General features: G+C 55.8%; 1 protein-coding gene across 3 annotated transcripts in view; it reads left to right on the top strand.

Moving 5' to 3' along the window:
• RFTN1 (raftlin, lipid raft linker 1) overlaps nt 1-23098 on the top strand; it is a 171879-nt gene that overhangs the window by 712 nt on the left and 148069 nt on the right. For all 3 annotated transcript variants that reach the window (XM_027769186.1, XM_027769185.1, XM_014585096.2), the window contains exon 2: nt 16504-16656. In XM_027769186.1, the coding sequence (XP_027624987.1) occupies nt 16512-16656 (145 nt within the window). In that variant the 5' untranslated portion in view covers nt 16504-16511. The remainder of the gene's footprint in view (nt 1-16503; nt 16657-23098) is intronic.

Genomic DNA, 23098 nt, shown 5'->3' with positions numbered 1-23098 from the left:
GGGGGGGGGGCGGCGGAGCTCGGGATCCAGGAGCGCGCGGGGCTGGAGCCGGGGCTGGAGCCGGGGCTGCAGCGTGCGCCCGGAGGGTCTGCCCGGGCCGGGCGGCCGCAGGGTAGGAGCAGACGCGCGCTCGGGAGCGCCGCAGCCACCCCGGGCGCTAGGCGGTGAGAGGCCCCGGCGTGGACAACGAGATCCCCCCTTCCTGTGAGGGACTTCCTCCCGGCCCTCGTCCACTTTCCTAGGCTCCAGGCCCCCGGGGCGGGTGTGGGCAGGGAGGAGGCCATGTGTCTCTCAGGAAGCCCGGGTGCCAGGCCGGGGCTGCTGCCCTTCACCCCGGGCTCCGCCGTCCTTGGCAGGAGAAGCGCACGCTCCCTGCTGCTGCTCTTGCGAGAGCTCAGGTGCCCCGTGTGGTGGCGCGTGGTCCCTAGGATGGTGTCAGGGACTTGGGGGGCTGACGGACCAACGAAGTATTATTCTCTAAGTCTGGCACCAGCCTGCGTGTGTGAGCGCTCGCCTCTGCCCCCCGCAGCCCCTAGTCGTTAGCACAGCTGTTCGCAGAGGCCGGGCATACGGTCAGGACAAGCGGCTTCCCACCCCTGCCATCCTGTGTCATCGGGCCAGGGAGGCCTGGCCAGGAAGGAAGCCGGGTGTAGGGAGAGCGACCTGGGGCCTGGGGACAGGGCCGCCATGCACCCTGCTTGTCCCCGGCTGCCTGCCGGGGCTCCTGATCTGTACCTCTGGACAGCCGAATTCCATCAGAGTTCAAGTGACCCCAGATGTCACCAGGCCCACGGAGGGCTTAGCAGCAAGCTGTTTGGGGCCCTGGGTGCCTGCGTGCTAACCTCAGTGAAATCACTCTGACCTCAGACAGCGCTGCATCCTCTTTGCCTTCAGTGGGGTTTCTGGCCGCCTGAGTAATCCACACCCCAGGGGGCCGTCAGCCCTGGCCGGCTCTCCCATTGCTGGGCTGGTTTTCCTTTGTTTGTTTTTGGCTGCAAGGACAGGGCCAAGTGCAGAGAAGAGCTGTGCAGGTCGCTGGTGCATTTGGGGCCGGGATGGAGAGGGAATAAATTGGGAATACAAATCCGTGAGTTCCTTCTCTCCCTCTCCCTCGGGCAGGAATTTCTGGCTTCCATTCAAATAATTGCTTTGTCTGTAGGGGAGAAGGCAGAAAATCTTTGGCATGAGTGATGTGAGTTCCTGTGAAGCCACTTGTGTTCTTCAGCCCTCCCTTTTCAGCGGAGTGGAGCTATCTGGTCCCAGGGCTTGCTGGGCAAGGGGGCTTGCCAGATCCCTGAGTCAGTGGGCGAGGAGACAGCCCGGCCGTTCAGAAGCACAGCAAGCCCCTGAATAGCCGCCCCGAGAGGCCAGCGTTCTGCTCTGCTGTCTGTGACCTGTCCACTTGTCTTTCCGAAAGTTGTACGTAACTGTCCTATGTATGCACGTTGAAGTCAGCTACAGGCGTTGGTACGGGTCCCGCCTAGGCATTTCCATGCACGTCTTAGCGCTGAACGTTGAATGTGCGCTCTTGATTTTCTGAAGGTGCAGTGTATACCCACGCGGTGAGGTGCACAGATCCGGATGCACACACCTGTGTCACCCTGGACCCCATACCTGTGACTCCCCGCCCCACCCTCCCAGTGGCCCGCACGGCTCCATTTCCCAGCCAGGCTGGTGTGGCCTGTCCCTGGACCCCGCGTACACGGATGTTGCAGCCCCGGGTAAAGCCTCTTTCACGCAGCACCCTTCAGGCTGGGCCGGGCGGTGTACTCCGCAGCTTGGGTGCTTCAGGTGCCGGGTTATATTCTGCGGTGTTTCTGTACCACACTGTGCTCACATATTCCCTGTGGGTGCACACGTGGGTTATTCCTAGCTTTTCGTTTGTCTGGTTATTGTAGACAGAGCTGCCGTGGGCATCCGTGGAGTCTGCCTAGGTTCGTGAGTTCTCATTTCTCGTGGATAAACACCTAGGGCTGAATTGCTGGGTCAGAAAAGTATCCGAAAACTTTGTAAGAAACTGCCAGACCTTTCTCCCACGTGGCGAGGCCGTGTTACACTCTGGCCAGCAAGTCCCATACCCGTGTGGGAGTCCAGACACACCAACCCTGCTGTCTTATCCCAAAGTCAGGAGCAGGCTTTGCCTAGTATCCCGGGGTCGGAAGGACCCAGACGTTGGGACCACCCGGGATAGCTGGAAGGCGTTTTCACAGGTGGAGGGGCTACTCTGCTAGTAAACGGGCTTGCACTTAAATGATCGCAGACGATCCGTCGAATATTTTTAGAGATCTTGGAGAAGGGGATTCCATAGGGGAATACACCCGTGGTTGTGAGAGAAGATTGACAGTGCTTTCTATAAAAGGAAGAATAACCCCACAGCATACAGAATTCCACTAGACTCCAAGGGGGTTTCCGGCCTCTCAGTCTGGCTGATGTGAACTTGGTAGAGGTTCCCAGCCGGGTCCTCTGGCTGTTGAAATATTTGTGGGGCAGGTCAGATTTGGCTTTTTAAGGCTCCGAGGATGGCTTTCCTGTGGAAGTGATTTGGCCTCTCCGTGGGAAACGCGGCCTGTCGACACTCTTCTGACTGTCCTGGCCGAGGAAATGGACCCGTGCCCCTGAGCCCCGCTCTGTGGGGCCAATAGCAGAACCTGGTCTCGGTTGGTTCAGCAAACGGAAAGTGAACCTCTCAGCCTGAGTGGCCCCTGGTGTCCCTGATGACAGAAGGCACTGTCTCGAGACATTGTGCTGTGTGTGGGGACTGTCCCCTCCTCCTTGAGAGCCGGTACAGTGCCTGCCACCGGCAGGGAAGTACACCTTGGCTGAGTGATTCCTGTGACTCATAGTGCCCACCTGGGTGATGGCCTCTGCAGCTGGCCCTAGGTGCACAGATGTCACAGCTCAAGACAGACAGACAGACAGATATATATAGTAAGAATTATTTTGCTTATTGGGACCAGCAGATGGCATAATGGTTATATCGCTGGACTCCCATGTAGTCGACCATGGTTTGAGTCCTGGACCCAGCAACTTGAAACTCACACTGGGCGTGTCTGCATGCATGCCAAAGATCCTGGGCGGAGAGTGGAGGAAAAGGGATTATGGTGTGACCATCTCCCTGGAGGGTGATTTCTCGCATGCTGTCTGTCTGTCTCTTTCTCCAGCAAGCACACACACCCATAGCATAAAAACTCTGTCTCAAAAGAAAAGAATATTTATTTAATTCCATTTGTTGTTATTATTTTTTAATTTGACCAGAAGAGACAGAGAGAGGAAAAATGAGAAAGCAAGCCACCAGGTCCGGGATTCAAACCACTGTCGACCACATGCGAGTCTAGCACCTTAACCACCATGCCACCTGCTGCCCCCCCACATGTTTTCCTAGAGGCCACTGTACTATAGCCAGGGAAACTGGGTCAAAGCACTGGGCAGGGAAACGTGGCCAGCTGTGAACTGTCCTTGCCACTGCACCGTCCTTCATTCAGGGTGGCTGTTGTCACTAGCCAAGCAGAATCGCGGTAGCACCCGCTGAGCGCGCGCTCTTTGCCCAGCACCCTTGATATGCATCATCTGAATCGACTCCCCCCATCTGCACTCCAACCTGGGGGAAACCGAAGCTGCCCAGGTTCCCCTCCCCTGAGGGCGCGGCTCCGAGGCCCTGGTCTGGCAAATGCAGAACCCATTAGAAGTGCAGGGTCCCAAGCCCACGAGGCCATTGGGAATAGAAGTGGAACCCGGGTGGCCAGAGCAGAGTCACAGGAAATGACGTGGGGACGTCACTTTCTTCAGTGCTCTCTGTTTTCTTTCCCTTTCTGTTTCTCGGAAGCTGCTGAGTCTGGTTGTCCGGGGCCTGAATAAAAGTAATTTGGGGCATAATTTAAGATATTGTTCGTCGGTCAATTAGGATTGTATGGAAAGGGAAGAAAGGGAAAGATGGTGGCCAGCTGTTTGGGTTGAGCCTGGACAGGGGCTGCTGTGCGCGTGGCCATTTAAATGTAAATGAGTCAGATGAATTGCCATGAAAACTCAGTTCCTCAGGGGACCAGCGAGTTTCAGGGGGTCCGGGCCTCGTAGCTGCCCCCGAGCTGGAGAGCACAGAGGTGGTTCTGCCTCCACTGCGCCCCGCTGAGCCGTCCCTTTCTCCTGGCCCTTTCAGGACTGCAGCAGAGGTGGCTGAGGCTGAGGCTGTTTGTCACCCAGAAAGGGATAAATTTAGCTGGGTCTTTCTTTCATGTCTGCCTTGTAAAGGGTGTGAGAGAGAGAGAGAGTGTGTGTGTGTGTGTGTGTGTGTGTGTGTGTGTTTGCGCGCGCGCGCATGTGTGTGTGTGTGTATGTGATCTTCCCTTCGGTCACATGCAGTTTTGACGTGAACTCCAGGGTCTCTTTTTCCTGGGGCCACAAAGGGCCTTCCTTACCCTCATGGCATGTCCCCGAGACCTGTCACAGAGTCGGGGTCCGGCAGGCGGGCGGTGGGCGTGTGCGCCCGGCTCATTCCTTCTCTCCAAGTACAAATTGCTCAGCTTTTAAATATGGGTCGTGTGGCTCCCTACCTGGGCAGAGTCAGGGCGAAGACTCGCTGTCAGCCGGCCAGACCAAAGAGCTGGTAGAGCAGCTGCCCGCCCTGCACGAGATGGAGACAGCACTGGGACACGGCTGGGCTTTCCTGGCCTGACCTGCCTTCGGGGCGCAGGGTGGGGGGCTGGAGAGGGCGGGCCTCACTGCTCCAGGCTCCCAAGTTGCAGGGGTGGCCCTGCTCCTCTGCCTGGGGACTGTGATCCTCAGGTGCCCGCCAGACCAGCCAGCGGGGCGGTCCCCTCCATACCGAGCTCTTACGCCGCCCTGTGCCTGCTTAGAGCGCGTTGGTTTTTAGCCCGAAAACCTCTGTGCTTTGCTGACGGCTTGTTCGCCTTTTGCTCTTGAATTGTCTAGCTTCATTGTTTCCTTGGCCGACCTCTTTGAGGGTCAGGATTTGTTCTTTAGGGAGGACTTTCTGCCTCTGTTCTTGTGTGTGTGTGCGTGCGTGTGCACCCGTGTGGGTTTTGAGACTCTGCTTTGTGCATCACCCTTTCTCCTCAGGAACCCTTCAGGTTTTATAGAATAACTCTCAAATTCCTCATCTTCGGGGAACGTCTTTTCCATAAAGTTGGGTAAAAAGATTTGGCGGACTGGCAGGTGGCATAGTGGTTATGGTGCTGGACTCCCACACGGTGACCTCGATTGGAGTCCTGGACGTGGTGGCGTGGAAATCACACCAGGCACATGGGTGTGCATGCCCAAAACCCTGAGAGGAGAGTGGAGACAGGAGAGCGGCGTGGCCATCCCCCCGGGAGGTGATTTCTCCCCTGCTCTCTCTGTCTCTCTCCAATGAGCGTACATGCCCTATGGCAGAAACCATAAAGAGTGAGAGAGAAAGAGAGAGACAGACAGACAGAGACAGAGAGAGAGAGAGTTGGTGAGTCATAGACTCTGGTTGGTGAAATGAGACGATACGATGTGTTAACAATTTCAGAAATAAATAGAACAAGCCGTCCTCTCTAATTTAGAGAGGTCTTGGGGTTTTCCAGTGTCTTGTGACATTTCAGAAGTGCCCTTTTTGGTGCGGTGTGACTTTGGCTCGAGGCCAGAGCATCTCGAAAGGGCCTTTCCAGTGGGTGGGTGGGAGTGCTGGCGCAGCGCGGAGACGGTCGGCCCCTGCTCTCTGTAAGGCAGAGCTCGGTGCCACTAGATTCCAGCTTACCCTGCACGTTGGACCCTTACCGCGCGTGGGTGCTGCCGTTACCACCTGTTCACAGATGACATCGTTGAGGCTCAACGGCTTCCTCAAGGACACGCAGCTAGAAAGCGGAGCACTAGGGTTTGAACCGAGGTGGCCTGGCTGCAGAGCCTCCATGTCCTGTTTCTGTGCTGTCCTGTAAACTGTGAGCCTCGGAAGGGTGCTGCAGAGGCCCTCCCATCCTTGCTCAGGGAAGGGTCCCCTGTCCCTGGGGTGCTGACTGAGTCAGAGCGGGCATCAGGGTCGCTGCTGTTGGGGGACACGATGCTCTTGCGGCCTTGGAGAAGTGGCCGTCATGGAGGAGGCGGGCACCACCAGAGCCCTGAGCTATCGCTTGAACTCCAGACTGGTGTGTCCAGCTACCCACGCCACTCCCCGCCCGGCTGGGTGACTGTGACTGAAGCCACGTCCGGCGTCTCCAGCTCCCAGCCCTCCTGGTGTTCGGGTGACCAGGCCTCGAGGCACCCGTTCCCATCGCCTGTTTCCAAATCAGTAAGTCCCACTTTGTACCTTTAGAACTCACCCAGAGGTTGGCCACGTTCATACCTCCATTCCCTCTGCTCTGTCGGGGCTCTCAGGGTAAAGCCAGAGTCCCCGCTGCAGCTGGGAGGCCTCACCGCCTGCCTCCCCTCATCTGACTCCATGGAGGAGGGAGGTACCCCTGCCCTTCTGCAGGTGGCCTCCTGTGGCCACACCAGCCAGCGAGATGGCATTTGCTACGGCCTTGTCAAGCCACCATCCCCTTTAACCCAAGGCTCTGTCACCTTCCTCCTGATGTCACCCAAGTGATCACCCCATCTTTAGAAATCATCCCTCCTTGGGCCAGCAGGTGGTGTGGAGATTAAGGTGCTAGGTCCCACAGGCTGACTCCACCATTTGAGTCTCAGACCCCACAGCTTTGAAAATCACGCCTGGTGTGCGTGCTCGTGTACCCGGTGGTGTGGAGGTGAAGGTGCTGGGTCCCACAGGCTGACTCCCCACGGCTTTGAAAATCACGCCTGGTGTGCGTGCGCGTGTACCCCAGATCCCAAGAGAGTGCTGAAGGAGGAGGGATTGTGGCATGGCCATTCCCCCCGGGGGTGATTTCTCACTTCCCTTTTCTCTGTCTCTCTCTGCCTCCAGTGAGTACACGTGCCCTAGAGCAAAATCCTAAAAAAGAATTAAAATGAAAAAGCTGGTGGTAGGAACTAGATGGGTGGGAGATTCCAGATTCAAAGGACAGTCTCAAATGGCACTTGGACTTGGAAAGTGACGTGTTGGGATTGCAGCATCCACCCACCGTGGGCATCAGCCAGTTACAGGGTGAGGCAGGTGGCCCAGGCTGACCCCTGGTGTCCCGGAGCCAGGGAGCTCCCCGTGGAGATGAGAGCACGAGGAAGAGCAGGCTGGCTGGGCAGGGGTCGCATTTTCTGTGGGCACATCCTTCTGGCGCCAAGGCAGAGTTCCAGGTGAGGGTGTGACAGGTCCGTGGGATGTCAGTGAGCAGAGAGGACGGAGTGGAGGCGGAGAGAAGACCATTTCTGCCTCGCGCAGTTGAAGTTGGGGCCAGAGAGAGGGTGTGATTGTAATGCGGAGACAGAAGGGTGTCTTTTCTGAGTGCATACACTGTGCCATTTATTGGGGGTTCCCAAGTTATGCACCAAGACACCCCAGGACACTGCAGTGAGCTCACAGGGGGACCAGGGGTAGCTGGCCGTGAGGGAGATGTGGCGAGCCTGACATTGTCCGGGGCCGTGCTGACCGGCAGGGATGACGCCCACTCCTTTCGATGACGCCCTGTCTTTGCAGAGCTGAGTTCTAGGTGGTCCCTGAGGAGGTCAGTGTGACGGGCAGTGAGGGCGGTGGTGGCTGGTGTGATTTTGGGGTCTGAGAAGCCACAGTGCCTAAGGGACGCACACATCGACTGGCAAGCAATTGTGGTTATTTAGGAAGAAAGGACAGCGTTTTTTCTTGGCATTTATGTGCACTATTTTTTTCCCCAGAAGGGCTATGAATTATTATTAGGGCTACTAAGTAAGTGTTCAGTTGTTTGTTTGCATCTGACTGCTTAATAAATGGACCTGTTAGGTACTTCAGGCTGGAGGGTGCCTCAGAGAGCTGGGGGCTGTGTTCAAGAAGCCCTTTATTCTGCAAAAAATTAAAGATGAGTAAATAAAGTAAAATACGAGCATTTGTTAAATCTTGGTGGCTTTTATGTAGATGTCTCATTTTCTGACTTTTCCGTACGTTTGAAGTGGCTCATTTAAAATAACTTTTGGAAATTGAGACGGGAAGAGACTGAGGGTGGAGATTTAGGGTGTGCCCATGTTGGGTGGGCAGCAGGCGAGCCTGGGAAGGGAGCGTCTGAGAGAGAATGAGATCAAGAGAGGGGACCAGCATTAGCGTAATGGCTATGTTGCTGGACTCCCACATAGTCGACTGCGGTTCAAGTCTTGGACCCGGCGGCTTAAACTCACGCCAGGCACATGTGCATGCATGCCCAAGATCCCGAGAGGAGAATGGAGGAGAAGGGATTGCGGCGTGGCCATTCCCCTAGGGGGTGATTTCTCACTTTCTGTCTCTGTCTCTCTGTCTTTCTGGCGAGCACACACACCCTATAGCAAAAAAATGTCCAAAAAAAAAAAAAAAAGTATTTATTTGCAGGGCCAGTAGGTGGCATGGTGGTTTAGGCACTGGATCCCAGCATTGGCTGACAGTGATTTGAGTCCCAGACCCAGCAGTTTGCAAATCACACCAAGGGCTTGTGTGTGCATGGCCAGAATCCCAAGAGGAGAAGGGAGAAGGGACTACAGTGTGGCCATGCCCTGGAGGGTGATTTCTCACTTTCCCTCTCTCTGCACATGTGTCCTATAGCAAAAACCTTAAAAAGAAAAAAAAAAATACTCATTTCTTCCATGAGAGTCCCCGGCAGGGTCCTCATGCCACCATAAGGCCCCGGGCTCAGCCAGGCTCAGCCAGGCTGGACCACAGGCACGACCTTTGTGCCCAGCACACCCCGGGAGGCCCCAGATGGCAACAGGGACTCCTCTGTGGGTCTGCCTGAGTGCGCCCTGTTACTGCCCAGTGCAGCCCGAGGCAGCCCTGGGAGTCGGAATTTCCCCCAGGCCCAGATGCACCTGCTGGGCTGAGGGGGCCCAGATGCACCTGCTGGGCTGAGGGGGCGCACCGGGAGTAGCACGCTTTTCTGAGAGCTGTTTTTGGCGGGCCTGTTCTGTGTACCTGACCCAGTGCCGTTCCTTTTTAGAGTGCAGACCTCTGCTTTAGTTATACTTTGTAACATGTTACTCTAAAACCTGCAGTGAAGAGCCCTCCCAGCCTCTCCCAGGGCTGCTCGGTGTAAGGGGCGAACTGTGCAAGGAAACCCTGGTCTGGGATTGGTGTCTGTTGATGTGTGACCTGTTACTCCAAATCCGGAGGCCTTAAAGCAGCCGTTTGTTATGTCGCGGGGTTCGGTGACAAATCCAGAAGTAGCTCGGCTGGGGAGTTTGGACTCGAGGTCTGACATCAGATGGGGTCCAGGTGTCCGCAGCGTGGGCGGGTCTCGTGGCGCCATGGGGATAGGCAACTCGAGAGAAGCAAACGCCACGTGACGACCACAGTTCGAATCCCCGGCCCTGTGCCTCGTGGACCAGAGGGCCGGAGGAAGGGGAACGTGGTGTGAGCAGGCCCTGTGGAAGGTGCCCTTCCCTCCCCTCCCTTCGTTCTAGCCCCTCTCATGTGGACACGCGTGTAGAGACCGTGAATAAAGAAGAAACCAGAGCACGTTGGCAGCCAGGCCAAGATCGGCGTCTGCCGGGCCTCAAGGCGGGGCTGGCTGGCGGCAGGAGGCCTCAGCCCCTGCCATGGGGATGCCTGCAGGGCTGAGGGCTCGTCCTCACAGCTGGCTGCTGGCTGCCCCCAGTGAGGTCCTGGAAGGAAGGTCAGACCCTGCCGTCTCTGTCGCCTCGCCTGGGACAGCATACCCCGCCGATTCCCAGTGTCCTCTGCGGGCAGCTCCGTCAGTGTGGGAGGAGGTCCTGAGGGCCAGGGGGGCCCCTCGGCCATGCTCAGTACAGGAAGCTTGAAAAGGCCACCCAGACCTGAGGGAGGCCCTGTTGATAGGCGGTCTGTGTCCTGCCAGTTAAAACAAGAATGAATTGTATATGCAAATACACACGTAGGCACTTAAAAATTATCTGTTTAATTTTATTAATTATTATTTAAATTTGCTATTGGACACATACAGTTACCAGACACACACACACACACACACACACACACACACACAGAGAGAGAGAGAGAGAGAGAGAGAGAGCGAGAAAGCAAGCCACTAGGTCTGGGACTGGGACTGAAACTGGTCGGCCACGTGGGAGTCTGGTGCCTTTACCTTGCACGTCACCTGGCGGCTCTGCAGAGGCACGTCTACAAGTGCCCCCTACTGCAGCGCTGTTCTCTGTAGCTTGGTCTTGACGCTGGTACGAGATCAGGAGTACTTTCAGCAGGTGTCAGTTATCCTGGTTTTCTTGGACTGTGCTCGCAGGATATTCCGATTGGACCTCGTCTGAATAGCTGACCGGATGTTCGAGTTTCCACTTAGATTTCTGGAGGGACAGGGATGTCGTTAGCATGTGAAGATGTCTTAGTTCGGATCATCCGTTCTTACCTTGGACTGAATGATCTAATGAACACACTGGAGTCTTTGCAGCGGAGTGCGAGTGTCGAACTAAAAAGTGAGTTTGTGCCAGGCGCGTGTGCATGCGTGTGTGCCCAAGATCCCGGGAGGAGAATGGAGGAGAAGGGATTGCGGCGTGGCCATCCCCCCTGGGGGGTGATTTCGTCTGGCAAGTGTACGTGCCCTATAGCAAAAAAAAAAACTCTTCAAAAAAATAAAAAGTAAGTTTGCCGCTGATCCAGCCTCGTCTCGTGTAATTGCCGCGTGTCGGGGTGGTTGTCGAGAGCCGCTGGCATTTGTGAACATCAGCTTCACAGGCTGCCTCAGATTAGCAGCAGGTGTGGGAAACAGGGCGCCGCTTACTGAAACTGCCGGTATTGGAAGATACGGCTCTGTGTATTGCCCCGCTACTCAAGGGCACACGTGTCTGCTAGTTGGTGGTGAAAATGACTTTTATAAACTCTAGCTGAAAAAGAATCTTGAAAGATGAACTTTTTGAAGTTGTTTTCGAATGTTTCATGGGCATCTTGGGAGGCATTTCAGAAACTAGGAGTACTATGAAAATAATCACTTCAACATGGAAACGACACAGGACCTCACGCCTGCTCTGGTCAGCTTCTCACGGAGCCAGTGGCCACGTGCTCTGTGTTTATACGACCGCGTTGTTCACCAAACGCCCCGTGCTCCGTCCGGACGTCTGTGTGAGCCACCCCGACGCACAGTGCACCTGCAGACCCGCCGCCCTCCTCGCTGTGCTCCCCCGAGGGCGGGCCTGGCCTTTCCGGTGCTGTGTCTCCTCCCGAGTGAGTGCCTGCCTCGACACGGACCTATCCGTGTGTGGAGTGAACAGATGAATGGATGGGTTTGGAATGTGCCCTTCCTCCCTGGTGGAGCTAGCACCTGCTCTGCCGGGGACCAGAGCCACACCCCACGTTAGTCTGATTCAGAAAGAATTGATTTTCCAGAATGTCAGCCCCTGAGGGGTCTTTGCTTCCTGGTCACCTCAGTGTCTGCTGGCCTCTCCTTGCAGTGCGGGCCCGACCCAGTTTGCCTCCTCGGGAGCGCGGTTCCTGATGACCGTTGGCCAGTTTCTGCTCTAGAGCGGTAGGCACGTCTGGGCTGTTTTCTTCTTTCCCCGTGGGAATGGTACAAGACTGCCTCTGTTTCTCTCCCTTGAAGACTTGGCAGCTTTTTCTGGGTACCTTGATGCTAGGGAGACCCATCCATACAGTTGCAGGGATGTTTGCTGAGAAGACAGAGCTATCAAAGGGAAAATAAACTCCTATGAAACCATCAGTCAAAGCTGATCCAACGGTCAACTCACACGTAAGATAAGTAGCCTGCTTTAACCAGGCGCCCGTGGGGGCCCGGGGGGCTGAGCTCCAGGTGGCTTTTATCACAAGTCCTTTGCAAAAATGAAGAACAGAAGAAGCCCACGGCTATCCCCACTGCCACGATCCCACCCAATGCCCCAGAGCCCCAGAGCCGTAAGCCTCAGGTGTCATGCCCACTGCGCCCCTCGGGGGGACATCTGGCCACCCCGAAGGTGTAGAGAGAAGCAGTGTGTGTTACCTGGGCTCCCACACTGATGTCACCCAGCAGCCCGCTCCCAGGTACTTACCCCAGAGCAGTGAGAACTGACGAGCACCTGCAACCTCTGCCCAGATGTTTATAGACACCTTCCTCATTATCGACCCAAGCTGGGAACAAGCAAATGGCCTTGAAGGGTGAACGGCTACATCAGGTCCCAGAGACACGCCAGCCTCGTGGGTGCCCGGCTTGGACAGCGGCAGATGCGGACTCACTATGGGAGTCACCAGTCACATCATGGCCCCCTCCAAGCCTTGGGGACCGAGGGCCACCACAGTTTATTTTGCTCAGGAGCCTGAAGTTCTGGCAGGACTTGGCGAAACAGTCTGTCTCTGCTCCACACGGTGTCGGCGTCTGACCAAGGCGGAAGATGGACCCCTGGCTCATGGGCCAGTGGCTGCTGGGATGGTGGCCTCCCCCGGTGCGGGCCTGTCTTGGGGGCTGCCTGGCTGTCCTCATGGCCCGTGGCTGGATCCCGAGAGTCAGGGAGTGCACTCTCCCGGTTTCTTTCCCTTTTATTATTTTAGTCCATTTTATACCTCCAGTCTCTGTAAAGTGAGTTACCAACACGAGCACGCCACACTCGTCCAGTCGAAGATACACACGTTACCGTCAACAGGCAGTCCTCCCAGATTGTAAGGCAAGGGTCCACACATGCAGCGTGTCACTCCGTCACGTTCTCTCGGTCAACCAGTCGTGGGCCCAGATTCAGAGGTGACCTAGCCCCCTTCAGTGGAAGGCGTGTCAGAGGAGGTGACCTAGCCCCCTTCAGTGGAAGGCGTGTCGGAGGAGGTGACCTAGCCCCCTTCAGTGGAAGGCGTGTCGGGAGGGTTTGGGGCCACAGACAACCGCTCCCTGCCCACTTTTTTCCTCCAGTGGAAGGCATCTCGGAGGAGGAGACCTAGCCCCCTTCAGTGGAAGGCATGTCAGAGGAGGAGACCTAGCCCCCTTCAGTGGAAGGCGTGTCGGAAGGTTTTGGAGCCACAGCTACACGCTCACTGCCCATCAGTCTTCCTCCCTCCTAGAGACCCGGACACCCGGGCGCGGTGTGCTTCTGCAGACCCTCGGTGAGCGTCTGCGGGAGGAGCTGTGCACCGCCCAGGGTGCCCGCTGCTGCCTCTGCCTCCCCTCGCTGCCCTCAGCCCTGCCCCGGCCCCTGCAGGTTCCCGTGGGAGATGGCTGGGGACCGGGTTCACAGAACTCTGCAGTAGCGTGGACGCCGCTTGGTCGGACGTGCCCTCTGTGCACGCTAGATCCCTGGCGCGTTTTCAGCATGGCAGGGACTGCTTTCCGCACGTATGTCTATACAGCATGAGTGGTGGCCAGGTCGAGTTGCAGGTATATAGAGAGAGGACACGTTTCTCACACAGAGGGCACGTGTGTTTGCCGGAGAGAAACGACGTCTGAGAGAGGTAAAGAGGGATACGAAGCATCCCAGGTAGGGTGTGGTCTCTCACACACCCTTCTCCTCCACCCTGTCATGATGTTGACACGCACACGTGCACACACACATGCACACATGCCTGGCCTGTTTCCCAGCCCTCAGGCTGAGATTCGCACCGTGGTTGGCTGTGGGCCGTGTGTACGTATTTGTGGGAGGGTACGAAGTCTTTCCTGTTCTGACGGGGGTAGGGGTGTGCGAGAACGCGGGGAGGGATGGCAAGGAGTGCAGAGGTGCCTTAGGAAGCAGGTAGGGCCTGAACACCACGCGTTAAGGAACAAACTCACAATATCGGAGGGCCTGTAACTTTCATGATCTCCCAGAGAGAGCTGTGCTTTTTTTTTTTGGAGAGGTTTTTGCTATAGGGTGCGTGCATGTACCAGAAAGATAGAGAGACAGAAAGCAAGAAATCGCCTCCCAGCGGGGATGGCCACACTATAATGCCTTCTCCTCCATTCTCCTCTCGGTATCTTGGGCACACATGCACACACACCTGGCGTGAGTTTACGCCACTGGGTCCGGGACTAGAACCATGGTTGACTACATGGGAGTCCAGCGACATAGCCATTACATCACCTGCTGGTCCCTTAAAGCCAGGTCGCACGCACACCAAAGACATGGACCTGTAAAGTCCGGGACCCCGGGGTCACTGCCTTACGCTCAGTCTTGCTGCTGGTCTCTGGCTGAGCTCAGAGGTGACTGGTCGGGAGCCCCGTACGTCCCGGGGACCACGCGCAGGGGCCCATATGTCGTGGGGACCGCGTGCAGGGCCCTGTATGTCCCAAAGGTCACGTGGAGGGCCCCATACGTCCTGGGGGCCAGTTCACCTTCACAGTTGGACTCCGCGTCGGGGCCATGCTTACATTAAGAGCACCCGGCAGCGACCACAGACCGGGGCTCTCCCCGTCTTGGACAGCTGGTTTACCAGCACACCCCTAGCTACATTTACTTCAAATCCCTTCTTCCAGTCTCTAAATTGCCTTTTGCTCTTGAAGGTGTGTTTCGAGGCACAGACGTTTTAGGTCTGATGTGATCCACTCCATCGAGATTTTCCTTCGTGTTTAGGGCATTCGTAGCCTGTTGGGGAAACCTTTGCCTGCGCCTCTGTGTGTGCTCATAGGATTAGCTAAGCACGATCGGTCTGGAAATGTTAGACTTTGCTTAACTTTGCCCTTAACCTTTCCGTTCGCAAGGGGCTAAGCTGAGCTTTCCATCAAGCCCTCGCTCCACCAGCAGGCCGGGGCTGGGACAAGCGGCATTTCTCAGAGGAGGGGCACCTTTTTCGAATGCTCATAACAACACCATGCGGACTGGTGGGGTCCCTGGCTCTCTGATACCCTTCGTGCTGTGCCTGCCTCCCCTCTGCCATTCCCTGCACACGGCTGCTCTCCGGCCCCCACAGCTTGCCTCCTGCCGTGTCTCCCCGTCTCTGCCTTCTCACTCCCCAGATTGTCCAGCAAAGCCCTTCTCAGATACCTCCTCTAGGCCCCCGGCACCTTCCCATCCGGTATTCCAGTGGGAATGACCCACCACTCCCGCTAGGCTGAGGGTGATGACCACCCCCTGTCTGGATCTCCGGTGAGCTTTGCCCATCGAGGCTGCACGACTGAGTGGCTGGGGAGCCTGCGGGTTGCTGGCTGTCCAGTTCTCAGGTAGCAGGGCCCGTCTTTCGGGCTCACCGGCTCCTCGCCGACCGTCCCTCTTCTGCCCGGCTCCAGTGTGGCCACTTGCTTTTGCTTTAGGTCTGCAGAGCGCAGAGCATTGTACGAGTCATCAGCTCATGCAGATGGCACATGAATCATGTCCGCTCTGGCCCCTTGGACGCTAATGTTCCCTTATTAAGGCATAAGGAAGCCTTCCTGTTCTCATCCATTCTTTAGACTCTGAAAGATTGCTGCCAAGGGTAGCCTGGCCGGGCTGCAGCCCCGCCTTCTTCCCCGCCCCACCCCCGTCTCGCTCTGGCCTGCACTGCTTTTTCTTGAGGTTCGGCTTGTTTTTCTAGAACTTGCCAAATTGCCTTAGGAAGCCGGGTACCTTGTGAATGGATGGAGCAGAGGAAATTCTTATCTTGAAAAGGAAGTGGTCCCCACGTCTGTGATACTCCCGGCCAGTGAGCACTTCTGTGGAGTACGTTCTGATGGCAGTGCTGGGGCCCCAGAGGGGAGGGCGATCGCCATTCGTGCTCAGTACACAGAGGGAAAGTACCTTCCACTTCGTCTGGGGAGAGACCAACAGCCACTTCGAATGTCGTTGTGCCCAAGTAAACAGCCTTCACCGTTGAATCCCACCAGCGATGGAAGTGCAGCCCTCCGTAGGAGGCATGCCGTGTAACACATCCTCGTTTCTTTTCAAACTGAGCCCGCAGAGCTGCGTTCTGATGCTGGTGCATTTCCACTTCCGGTTTCTCCGACCCTGTCATTAGTGTTCAGCGAGTTTTCATTTTGGCCTAAAGTGACTGCAAGCGTGCGAGCACACTGCCATTTCCTGCGGTTCGGTCTGAAAAAGGAGAGAAGGGGCCCAGAAAAATGCCACCACCGACTTCGAGACATGTTTTATGGGTCTTAATTCCTGTCTACGTTCTTACCGCGGAGGGTCGCAGGCCTCCGGAGTTTGGAAACTGCAACAGCTTCTCTCGCAAGGAGCACAGGAGGGCGCGTCTCCTGGGGTTTTGCAGTTGGACTGACACCCCGGCATGCCATGTGGCTTTTTGGATCGCATTTTTAAAGCCATGTATACAAATGACAGTGGAACCGAGGTGCTCTGAGTTGATTGCTTTTTCCTGGGGGAGGGTAAGGTGTAAAACAGGTATGCTTTTGGTGTCATTTAAGGGTCACGGGCCGGCTGGAAGTGGCATTTTCACCTGAAGAGAAGCCGGCCTGCTTACTGAGCATGGCCCGCCGTGTTGGAGTGACGTGTTAAAGGCCATTTTCGGTTACGTTAGGGCAGAGGTCCTTCGGTGCCCTTCAGGACCATGAGGGGTCTTTCATGCTGTGGTGGCTAAACGATACCTCTGAAGACATGGTCACCGTGCCCTGTTTTCCCTCCTGGCAGCTGCTGAGATGGGTTGCGGACTGAACAAGTTAGAGAAGCGCAGCGAGAAGCGGCCCGGGAATATCTACTCGACTTTGAAGCGGCCGCAGGTGGAGACCAAGGTGGACGTGGCCTATGAGTACCGCTTCCTGGACTTCACGACACTCAGCACCGGTGAGTACTCGTGGCTCACTGCCACCCCCACCCGAGGGCAGAGTCCCAGTGGGGCTCCCCACCCCATGCCGAGGGACCGGACAAGCCCTAACTGGGAGGCAGGAGTGGGGGGCGAGGCACTGAGCAGGGCAGCCTGCCCGAAGCGGATGGCTTACAGAAAGATTTCTGGGTGAAACTGCTCGCTTTCTGAAAGATAGCAGCTAATGACAGCAACTACAAGTTACAGCTGTAAGTGAGTCGAGCAGTACACCTGGGGAGGCTGGCTCTGGCCCCCGGGTTGACAGGTTTATAGACAGCTTCATGGAAACCCCGCAGAAAAGGAAGGCTCGCCTCTTCTCCTCCCGCTCACCTGTTCACCTGGATCCACGGCACGTTGTCTGCCATCTTTCATGACGGATTGTCCATCTGGGCTCTGTCTCGGCTGGGCCCGAGGGACTCCCTATCACCCACCTCTAGCGATGAGCGACCAAGACTTGGGGGGCTGGGGGACTGTGGCGTGAGCTCTCGTCCCAGAGTATTTGCTGATACCCGCCGTGTGCAGGGTGGGGCTGGCGAGGGGAGTTGTGAGGTGTGCCCTGGTTTCCTGGAGCTTCTTACCTGCTGGGAGAGAGACCCAGGTCTGTGCAGACAGAGCTCAGCAGTTTGCAGCGGCAGGTTGGAAAACATGCCAAGTGCGCTTTTGGAAGAGAGCGCGTGCACTCTTCTTTGGGGGAGTCCCAGGGAGTTGAGAGTGGAGACGGCTTTACATAGCAGGGCATCGAGGACGGGCTGTGCTCTCTGGGCTCTGGGTGTACTTGAGGCTTCCATATGAACTGGAAGGTGAACGAAGCCCTCACGTCCATGGGGTTGAATCCTGGCTCTGCACTGACACGCAGACCTGCCATGTCCTCATTCATGCACAGAGCCCGTGGGCAGCTGCTTTTCAGGGCAGCTGGGAAGACGGGCAGAGGGAAGGCGTGTGAAGCGCTTCACACCACACCCAGCACACAGTAGGGGCTCCCCCACCTCCTCCTGCTGGCACTACCCTGGTGCTGGGGGGCTGCTTCTTGAACCCTGAGAGAGGCGGGCTCCGGGCGTCTCTACAGGGACATTTCATGTAGCCCACACGTCACCAGACGTCAACCCAGCATCTTCCGCATCCGAAGGATTCCCTCTGGTGTCCTTGGAGAACAGCGTCACCATGTTCAACAGCCAGCCTTGACACCTTCATCACCTGTGGCTGTGCCTCCTCACCCACAGTTTCCGTTCCGTCACCCAAGCCTATTAAAACCTTGCCTGAAAATGCTTTTTCCTTACATAGAGATTTTGCTATAGGGCATGTGTGCATGCTAGAGAGACAGAAAGCAAGAAATCGAGAAATCACCCCCCAGGGCCACGCCGCAGTCCCTTCTGTTCCATTCTCCTCTCAGGATTTTGGGCACGCACGCACATGCACCCAGCGTGAGTTTCAAGCTGCTGGATCTGGGACTTGAACTGTGTTTGACCACCTGAGAGTCCAGCGCCTTAACCACTAGCCACCTGCTGGCCCCAGAGTGCTTCTAATACGCTTACTGTGCACATTTGGATGGCATTTGGCCACCCGTTTCTGTGTTCCGGGAGTGTCTGAGTGCCTAAGTGTGCTGGGCATTGTGGGGTGATGAAGGGAAGAAAAAAGGCACATCTAGGTAAGAGATCGGAAGGCAGTGCATGCCACGGTGCTAAATACTGATTGTCACCGGATTGCCGACAGCCCAGGGCAATGCTTTTACTGTCTTACTTTTTTTTTTTAATTTTTTTTTTTTTACTTTGTGGCTGTCTTTCTTTTCTTACTAAGAAGAGTAATTTTGCTCAGGAAAAGCTCCATGGCCCCCTGCCGCTCGGTCTCCCTGGGCTCGGGGCTCCATCCTCCTCTCTGAATCACTCCCCACCTCCTGTCTGCCTGCCTGCTCCCCTGCTCCAGCTGCGGCAGGCACATGGGTTTCCGCATTGCACCTTGACTGGTGGAGTTATCTGTTGTCTTCCGATTACAAAATGAACACACGTCCGTACCCATACTAAAGAGCTAGGAATCACCGGGACCTCCAGGCCTCTCTGCCCTGCCCTTGTCTTCCTGCAGGTCACATCCCGCCTCCCAGGACTGGCACCGGCTTCCCTCTGGACTCATTCTCTTTGTCTTTTGTGTTCTGCTTATTCAGCCTTGCTGTTCTGGATCCCCCAGGCCTCCTCAGGGCTTTTGCACTGTCTGTTCCTCTGCCTGGAATCCTCCCTGCATGTCCCTCGGGTCCTCGTCCTAACCCCTGTCTCTCTGGAAAGTTCCTCGACGGTCTGTTTAAAATTCCTGCCTCTCCCCCCACTCCCGTCTCCCACGCTCTGGGTTTCCCGTAGCCTGTCTTACCACGCGCCTTGTCACGTGCTCTGTGCGCTGTCGTTTTCCAGCTTGTCGTCTGCCCTCCTTCCTTAGGGTAAGACTCCTGCTCTGAAGCCCAGGGTCGGTGCCCGTAGTTCCCGCCGCTGGACCTTCAGTGCAGAGAACGGTGCCTGGCACTTAATACTGGGTCATCGGAACAGTTGTGACACATTCAGGCATAGAGAACCAGAAAAGCTTGTCACGACTGTTCCGACGACCCAGCAAACACCCAGTGGTATTGTCTGAAGGAGTACTCGACGCGTATTCTGTGCCCTGCGTTCCGGAACTTACCATTTACAGTGAGGCACCTGCCGTCGCCTGTGGGCCCTACACGCGCGATCCAGTCTCTCGGCATACCGTGCTTTACCTAGCGGTCCTCTTTGTTGGACATCTTGGTTACTCGGGCTCTGGCCTGTTATGGACAGTGTTGTGGTAAACAACGTCGTACATCAATCTTCGTGCCCGTTTCTGACGGTTTCCTCAGGAGCAGCCGTCCAGTCAGGACTCTTGATACATTGCCACATTGGCCTCTAGATAGGACCACTGTGAAAACCCGCACCTGGTCACGCTCAGCTCTGTGGCAGGTCCCCTGGACAGACGCCGCTGAGGGTCAGGTGGGTGTGTGGGGCTTCCCGTGGCGGGCCCTGTCCTCTGTGGGCTCTCCCGCTGTCCCTGGGGAGCATGTGCTGGGCTGTGGTCAGGTCATTGCGGGCACCCCTCCTGCCCAGGCCGGGATCCCGCCGCCCCGGAATCGCTCTCCTGCACGCCTGTCGTTTGTCACACCGTCCTGCGACACTTTTATTACATTGTCTGTTAAGCCTGTTTTGTTCCCTTCGGGGCAGAGCCCGAGCCACGTTCCTCTCCCGTTCGCTCGCACTTTCCAGCTGGAAGTGCCCACGCTGCACGGGCGGCCCTCGTCCACTGCGATCACGGGCACGTCTGCCAGTCTCCCCAGCAGCCTCTGTGTCCCCCGCGGCCCCCCTGAGGCTCTCCAGAGCGGGGCCCAGCTTGTTCATCACTCTGTGTGTCACGTCCTGGATGGGACAGGCCGGTCCTGACTGCACGCACTGCCCTGTGTGTATTTCAGGTTTCAGGCTCTGGGTGTCGCCACCACACCAAGACGAGGACTTTTTTTTTTTTTTGGAGAGGTTTTTGCTATAGGGCACGTGTGCTCGCTAGAAAGACAGAAAGTGAGAAGGGGGGAGCATAGTCAGGAAGGAAACTTTGTGCACTTAGGAAGAAATCAGCACCAGCAGATGGCGTAATGGCTATGTCACTGAACTCCCACGTAGTCGACCATAGTTCGAGTCCCAGACCTGGTGAGCTACTCTTGTGTGGACGTAGGTTTTCGTTTCTGTTCATGCTGTCTGTGGTGTGGCCTTGTCGAGTTGCATAGTAAATGTAAAAGGTAAAATGGATTTACCTTTCTCAGACACTGTCAGACTGGTGTTCAACATGGGTGGATCACTTTACATTTCCAGCAGAAAGGTGTGAGAGTTAGCAGCTTCATTTCTTCCCACGTAATAAATACCACTATGTACTCAGCACCTAGCGTTACACTCATCACTTCTCAACAAACCAGTAACTACCTGAAGAGGTGGGCAGTGGAGAAAAATAAATTGAGCGGCCGAGTCTAGACAGATTATAAAAGTAACTTGCTTCTGGTCATCAAGCTGTTGGAAGTTTCCAGAACATTCTGTCATCTTACTGACGAGCAAAGCCATCGCTGTGGGCTCTCGAGGTTCCTGAACCTCCGGTACCCCTTGGTGGATTTAAACTAAATTGGAGGGCTTCGACACGAAAAGTTCAGAAGTCACTTAGGCTCTCTTGCCCGCCTTTCTCCAGCTGTCTTTATTTCCCCTCCGAAATCCCTGCTTGTCGAACGTTCCCACAGCACACCCACCATTTCTAGGCTCAGTCCACGGGGCCACATTTTTCAAATTCCCGTCTCTGTGGTTTTCCTGTCTCAGAGGTCTGCGAGAGCTGACCTCTGGGATTTTTCTTCACGTTGTGCTGACCAGGCTTATGCCTCGGCGTGGCTGCCAGCATTCTAGCCTGGAAATCTGTATATAAATGTTGGGTGGTCATGATAACACAGGATGACATTCATTATTCAAAACATGCATATTGCGCAATGAATCATTTCAGGGCCCAGCTTTTATTTAACTTCCCATCTGGATAACGTTAGCCCTAGACACAATTGCAGAAATAGCTGATACTTATTGTCTGTGTAAGTCGTCTTTTCACAGCTGGGAAAAAAGACTAATCTACAAAGATGAGTCACCGTTTATGTTACGTTCTGAAAACTAAGAAATTAAAGTGCTGGGACCAACAGGTGGCGTGGTGGTTAAAGTGCTGGACTCCCACATGGTCAACCACGGATCAAGTCCCAGACCTGATGGCTTGAAAATCACACTGGCGGCATGTGTGTGCATGCCCAGAATCTCAGGAGGAGATGCAAGAGAAGGGATGGTGGAGATTTCTCATTTTTCCTCTTATTGTCTCTCTCTCTCTGGCGAGAGCACATACCCTATGATAAAAACCTTTAAAAAAAAGAAAAAGAAAAAGAAATTAAGGTGTTCTCCGGTTAAGGATCTGGGTGCCCGGTGGCTAGCTCTGAATACTGGCACTGTTGGCTTTTCCAGCCTCAGGGACCCGAAAGGAGGCACCCATGCTGCCTTAAAGCAGAGGTGCTCAAGCTTGAGGCTGCGGCACAGCCACCAGGAGGGCGTGGCGGGTCTCTAGTTCCCGGCCTAAGAGTCCCCAATTCCGTAGGTCCGGGATGAAACCAGTATTTGCATGCCCAGCGAATTCCCAGGTCTTATCTAGGGTCTAAGAACACGCTTTGAGAACCGTGAAAGCCCCTGTGGAGTACAGATCACTTCCACCTCAGTGGAGATGGTGGAAGAATTTCAGCAGTGCAGTTTTCTTTGAGTAGAAGATAAATTCAGTAAATACTCACCTGCCTACCTATGTATCGTGACTAACCCTGACTTAGGTCCTTAAAGTGGCTTCTCATTTATTTGGGAGGAAAGACGGCGGTCCTAAAATGTAACCATCTGAGTTACACAGTGATTCTCAGACTGCACTTAACAGCTTCCACGCCCAGGCTGCATGCCAGGCCCATGGGTCGTTGCTGGGGAAGAGACTGGCATCAGTGTTGTTCGAAGCTTCAGGTAGTGCCAGAGAGTGCAGCCGAGCCCGAGGACCGTGAGCAGGTAAGCGTCGGATGCCCGGTGATTGGTAGGAACGTGGCCTCCAGGTGAATGACCCTAGGGTGGTGACAGTGTGCTGAGATTTTATTTTCGAGTGACAAACTCTCGGGGTAGTAGTTCAGCAGTCTGGGGTTTAACATCGCCAGGTGACTGATGTTGCTGACGTTCGAGACCCACTGGTCGGGGCTCTGCCAGTCCCAGCGGGGAGGAGCACACGGCAGAAGGGTGGGCTGGGCACCCGAGAGCCGGCATAGGTGGGAGTGCGTGTCATGAGGAGGTCGCCGGCTCCGCCTAGGGCAGAGTGAGAGGTGAGTTTGGGGAGCTTCTCACTGCCAGGGTTTAGGTCTGCAGACAGACTGGCCTGGGCTAGGAGCCCAGCTAGTGCCCACCTTCATGGAGGGCAGGCGGGCATAGTGCAGCTCGGGGCCCCACCCAGCATGCACTGCGCACGCTGGGAGCCCAGGTGCGCCCCTCCCAGCTGGAAGGGCCTCTGTTTTCAGGTACCTGGCTCGTCCACTCAGCTCTACCTGCACCCACTCAGCAGCGGGCCCAGCCATAGGCTGCGGCTGGCCAGAGCCGGCCCACCAAGGGAAGCCCAGCACAGAAGCTGTGGATGGGAAGGGTAGAAGTGGGGCCAGGAGCCATGGTTATTTGCATTCCAGGAGGATTCTGGGTCTTGGTTTAAAGTGGGTTTCACCGTGGGGTTCCTTTAGCTGGAGCTCAAGTACACTGAAGTGTTTGTTTTGCCATCCCTTAATGAGATATTTATTACCTCTGAATCTGATACCTGCAGTTTCGGGACATAACTAATCCATCTATAGCGCTGGCAGCTCTTCAGCAG

This window comes from Tupaia chinensis, unplaced genomic scaffold, assembly GCF_000334495.1.
Source record: "Tupaia chinensis unplaced genomic scaffold, TupChi_1.0 Scaffold148822_2, whole genome shotgun sequence".
Lineage (NCBI taxonomy): Eukaryota > Metazoa > Chordata > Mammalia > Scandentia > Tupaiidae > Tupaia > Tupaia belangeri.
This window is presented reverse-complemented; position numbering and strand designations above follow the sequence as displayed.